Below are 5,920 nucleotides of genomic sequence, written 5' to 3'. Positions count from 1 at the left end.
GACCTTCTCTGTTCCCACTGTGGGAACATTCCGCTTTTCAAAGACTTGAGCTCAACAGTCTATGGCGACGCTTCAGTCACCATTGGAAGCCACATTGTTGACCACTGGGAGCAATGGCGCACATGACTAGCTGCCAAACGGACTCCCAAGCCTGTGTTGCAGACTCCCATGCACCTCCCATTGCAGATTCTTGCCGACTTCATCAATAGCACACCGACAATGGAAGCCGATCTCGACAAGTGGCGTAATGCGCCTTCTCAGCCGGGCAGACTCCGCTGTGTGCAGGACGGAGAAGTCTGGAAGACTCTCAAGAGCTCCGACGGCACTCCGTTCTTTGATAGTGCACACTCGGCGGAGCTGAGAATTGGTGTCTCAATGGGTTTTGATGGGTTTGTTCTATTTATCTTCCAGCACTCTTTCTGCTGCTCACTTGTACATCCACCCACAGCTTTAGCTTTGCCCGTAGTGCCTTCTCAGGAAAGCATAGTACCGGAGTGCTTGCATTGTGCGTTCAGAACCTAGATGTCCATCAATGGTGAGCATCTGCTCAACCTCTCGCTTGACTTGCAAGATCTCGCTAACTGAGTGACCAACAGCTATCGCCCTGAAAACCTATTGCTATGTGGCCTTACGCCAGGACCTCGTGAGCTCAGTGGGGATGAATTGCAGCATTTTATGGCTGCATTTGTTACTGACTTGCTCGAGTTATACAACAACGGAATCTTGGTGAAGACAGCCAACTGTCCTGAAGGTGCGTTCGTTTCCTATGACTTACATGCGTGACTAACATTGTATCACAGGTCGCCTTATTCGTGTGATACTCGTTGCCGTCTGCTGCGATCATTCTGCCATGTGTCATGTCTGCGGATTTGGCAACTTAGGCTCTGGTAAATATTTCTGCACGAAGTGCAAGGTCACAAAGGACCGTCTCTGCACTCCAGAAGGTCTCACCATTGATGGTAAGCAATCCTGCTATACTGTTTCATCAGGATGAAGGCTAACCCCTGGCGTTCTCAGCTTTTCCTCTCCGCGACGACATAGACCATCGAAGACTCGCAAATGAGTACAACAAATTGAAAAACAAGGAAGAGCGAGACGCGTTCTGCACCGAGCACGGTGTTCGTGACTCTGAGCTGAACCGTCTGCCCTACTGGAATCCAGTCCGCATGGCCATCATTGATCCAATGCACAACATCCTGTTGGGTACGTCTTTCTTAGTGTATCTGTAGCATGGATTAATATGCTGACATGCACATATATTCAGGAGTCATGAAGAATATCTGGTTCTACATCTGGATTACAGATAAAACTCTTCGCCGGCGCACACAACCGAAGGGTGTCCCACGAGAGCTTGATGCTATACACGAGTATCTAACTAGGGTATGTCTTATGTTTTGCTTGCTATTCATTATATACTCAACATGACCTTTCGCTAGTTTGAAATGCCTGCATGGGTTGCGCAGCTGCCAAAAGATGTGGGGTATCCTGCCGGTGGTTCGCTCACCTCAGACAAATGGAAGGCACTCCTCTTGGTCTACTGTCCCATTGTTGTGAGTAAGCCATCTATTCCTCTCAGCTCTCCTTTCGGGCAATATAGCGGTAGAGGCTGAGAAATCTGGCGGAGAGATCGTTGAAGAATGGCTAGTGAAGGGAGAGGCAGGTGGTGCGTCGTGATTGTCTCTGATGTCAGCCTGGGAAGGTCTCGGGTCAGTTGATCGACGTTCCTTGCATAACTGTAATCTTCGTTTGCACACAACTGGCCTCACTCTTACTGATACTTCACAGATTCCTTTCATCTGGGATGAGTGGTCTAATGTTGCAGATGATGAATACAAGCGTAAGCTTACCACATGGGAGAAGAACGACAAGGCTCGGCGCAAACGCAACGAAAAGCAGGCAAGCGGGCAAGCTAACAGTAAGCCGGAGCCTGAGGCTCCGAAGCCGAAGTGCCGCATGTATAGCTAGGATGCCGACAGCTTTCTGTCACTTGCCTCAGCAATGAAAATTCTCCTGGCACGGACGGTCAATGTCGCTGACCTACCAAGAGCACACGAGCTTCTTCAAGGATATCTCAATGGCTTCATTAAGGTACGTTACCCTGCTAGTGCGATACTAGTTTGAAATACCTGATGTACCACATGTGTAGATGCACCCAGATCATATCAAACCAAACCTTCACTACGTAACCCACATATTCACCCAAATCATTGACTACAGTCCCGTGTATGGTTTCTGGACCTACCTTTTTGAATGACTCAACAATGTTCTGAAAGGTTACTTGGTAAACAGCCATGCTGGTGGTGAGCTCAAAGTCACCTTCTTTCGTGAATTTCACCGTCAAGTCAAGCTTCGTTCGATGGTGAGTCTCCTATTGTCATGACATCTCTTCATACTTATATTGTAACAGTTGGAGAATCTTGCTTGCGAGCCCTCAAAGGGCGATGCTATGGGGATCAAAGATTGTGTGGTCGCTGACACTGCACGTATCCTTTTGAAAACTGATGGCGAAGCATGCAGAACTGTGGCTGACCTAGCGCAGGAGATATCCCAAGCCTCTTATGAAAGTAAGTCATTACTTCGTCACCCCAGAGACGTGACCTTGCTAATAGACGGTTGGTTTTTGCTAGTGACTGTCAGTCTCGAGATGGGCCTTGGAAGGCGCGCCAACCTCACACTGCTGGAACAGACTCAGCTGCTCGAGTATTACACCATGAAATACCCTGCAGCACAAATCGTCCCACGCAGTTGTTTAGACGCCTCACCACACTCTGAATGCCTTGACAGCACCGCCGTTTTTCATGACCATGTTGTCATTAGAGAGTGTCAAGTTACCCCTTCGCAATTTGATGAAAAAGCTGGGAGCTCAGTTGTTCAAATTAACTGAGGAAGCAAGAGGTTTGTCAGTGAAGTGCAGCTGATTCTTGGTCACTTGCAGGCCGTCCATGGCTGTCCAACGATCCAGGAGCAGCTGCTCGGTGTTCGCTGGTTCAGGCATGCGAAAATGGACATGGCCACAATCTGGGATCCCTAGTCAGTGTTTCTATGCTCACTGTATGCTGTACTAATTTTATGTACGCAGCCCGGAGCTCGAGGTTTTATTTTGGGAGCATGGTGTTTACATGGATCCGGCACATGAGGGTCCTCCCTTTTTGATTCCTGTGAAGGACGTCTTATCACAGGCTTGTCGACTGGCCATTTGCATGCCTCCAGAACATGACACAGATGATCCGGAGGGCGAGGATCTTTTCATGAACCAGTAACTTCACCGCTTGGTCTGGGTGACCTGTGGCCTCATACAGGTACGCAGCACCTTTTATCTTGATGGGTTGTATTTGATCCTTTCGATTAGGACGTTCAAGTTCTTTAGTAGCCTGGTGGATTTTCCTGAACGCTACCGCACACTCTGACAGCATATTTTTACATTTTTAATTTCAATTCATTCATCGTTCGCTTACAAAGTATTTGAAATATGAGGACGCATTTGCAGGTACAGCAGGCATCAAGAAAGTATAGCGAGAGCAAAAAATAAAACCCTGCGTGTACAGAGTCAAGGTTGGAATGACTCGAACAAGATTATACTACCTCTCTGCGCAGCGAAACTCACGCCAAATCTTTTGTCTGCAGGCTAACCTCAGCCTCAGTACCACCACTCACCCCAGCATCGCTTACTCCAGTGACGTTGCGGTCCTGGCTGCCACCTTCTGCGACCTCTTCAGCCTCTTCACCGCTCTCCTCGTCCACCTCCTCGTCTGACAACTGAAGGTCTCTGAAGCCACGCGGGTCCCTGTGGGCCATCTTGATCTTGTGGTAAATACCTGTCTTCTTCGCCTCCTTTGCCCAGCTCCTGTTCACTATAAATGGGTAAACCTTTCACTCTGGTAAAATCCTCCTAGATACACGGTTAAGGTTAACACGCTTGTAGGTCTTCACGTTTGGATCGGTCCTGCAATAAACATCGTGCAGCCGATCAAGTTTGTGCATGACATCACCATACTGGTGCGCATATTTTATGAGCTTTGTCAGCAGTTTGAGATACTGAAACAGAAGAGATGTACCCTCTTCGTGCACCAGGCAAAAGACCACATCTCTAAAACCTTTACTCCTCGCTTAATCTCATCGTCGGTCATTTTGCACTTCTCTGCAGCTTCGTCATACAACTGCTGATGCTTGCCTAGGTCGGAAGCACTAAACGTGCTGATCTCCTCACTCATCCATGGTGTCTCGAGGAGTTTGACAGGATCTGCACTGTTCTCTTCGATGTAAAATGAACGAGCCTTGCCGCGACAAATCTTCTTCTACAGGTCCAAGCTATTAATGGCTGCTACTCAGCAGCTTAAGATAAGTAAAACAATATTTGTTTACACACCTCTCGCTGACGAGCAGCTCGCTGACTGTTGTCTCGATTACTGAACCGCTTCTCAGCCCTAACTGGGTCCTTCTTCTGACTGTACAACGTCTTCCAGGTCTGAATGCGCTGCTTCACCATCTTTTGGATGTTACTCAGAGTAAACTTGACCTTTTTATACAAGATGGTCCACGTATTCTTGTTCTGACCAAGTCAGTGAGTGGCTTTGTGTCGTGTATTCCATCTAATGGAATGGACTAACTGTTTGTTTCTTATATACAAGCCGCGCAATCTGCTCAATGACAGCTCTGTTTACCGGGTGGTCGACGTCTTTGCCCCACGCAATAGAAAGGCAGTTGGAGCCCGGAGCGGGAGTCGGAGGCTCAGGATCACCACAACGCATGATGAACGGATTCTTGCCAAGACTGGTAACGTTGTAAAATTCTACATTCACCTCTGTCTGTTGATATTGGAACTGTAGGTCAGCATATATGCGCATATATTGATAGCAAATATTAATCATGGTGCGTACCGAGAGTTCTCCCTTCACCTTTGCCTCTTGTTCGCTCAGGTTGGCTTTCAGCACCATCAGGATGAGGCACGGCTCGTCCTCTTCATCATTGGACTCGCTCAATTTGCCAGATGACTGCAACACTGCTTCAGGCGACGATTCTAATGACTCAGACTCACTGCCGTCATTGTTACTAGATTCCAAATAGTCTTTGCGGCGGCGATAGCAATAACGGTGACTATCTTCCTTTGAGTCATCACCCACTGACTTTCTCTTCCGACCACGGCGCCCAGAAGCACCCTCAAGAAGAGGATCAATGACTATAGCCTCACGGCGCCGTGCCGTGCCATCTGTTGACATGACCTGACCCTGCATAGGTGCTCTGGTGAGTTTGCGCCATTCCTTCATGTTAGGTGGAGAGTAGTTGGGGTCGTTCGCCTTCAGCTCATGCTTGAATGCACTGTATGCAGCCCACTCCGCAGGCGTAAGGCCGGCAAAGGCGCCAGACAGTGGTGGCGGTGGCGCGGGACCGTTCTGAGCACTGCGACAAGGCATGGTGAGTTTGTGAGAGAGATGGCGATTGAGATATACTAGTTGCCGGGGGCAAGAGGGAAGGGAGCCAAGCCAGCGTAGAAGAGAAAATCAATATTTATATTATATTTTGGCATTTTTGTGGCATGAATTGAAGTTGCCTATCTGGGTACCTCTATATGATCATAGCCCCGAATAGAAGGCTGATAAGCACTATTGTTATCTGCTTACAAGTGGTGTAACAAGCTAAGTGTTACATACGTTCAAATCCGGCTAGCTGGGCTGTAAGTAGTCTGACTACCTCTGCCGAAGCAATGTAATGAAGCCTTTGTTATCTCCTTTCACTTCTGCATTCCTAGTCTATTTAAGGTCATTATTGCTCTGCTGTTCATGCGGTGAGATAGGTCTGAGCAGGTGCCTCAGCACCAAGCTTCATAGCTGCCCTCAACACCGCCCACACACTCATGCACAGGTTACAATAATATAGTCGGAGATATCTGTACATGGGCATCCTCTTCTCATAGGCCTCTAAC

The 5,920-nt window shown here is 48.2% G+C and overlaps 1 protein-coding gene across 1 annotated transcript; it reads right to left on the bottom strand.

The window, feature by feature from the left end:
• Positions 1–3,600: 3,600 nt before the first annotated feature.
• On the bottom strand, positions 3,601–5,411 carry PHACADRAFT_202290 (uncharacterized protein; the record flags this gene model as incomplete). Its single annotated transcript, XM_007402512.1, has 7 exons — positions 3,601–3,618; positions 3,670–3,851; positions 3,900–3,993; positions 4,056–4,295; positions 4,367–4,549; positions 4,608–4,820; positions 4,878–5,411. 7 exons carry the CDS (start codon positions 5,409–5,411, stop codon positions 3,601–3,603), a joined length of 1,464 nt encoding a protein of 487 aa, XP_007402574.1.
• Positions 5,412–5,920: the final 509 nt, after the last annotated feature.

Source organism: Phanerochaete carnosa (genome assembly GCF_000300595.1).
Source record: "Phanerochaete carnosa HHB-10118-sp unplaced genomic scaffold PHACAscaffold_206, whole genome shotgun sequence".
NCBI classification, from domain to species: Eukaryota; Fungi; Basidiomycota; class Agaricomycetes; order Polyporales; family Phanerochaetaceae; genus Phanerochaete; species Phanerochaete carnosa.
This window is presented reverse-complemented; position numbering and strand designations above follow the sequence as displayed.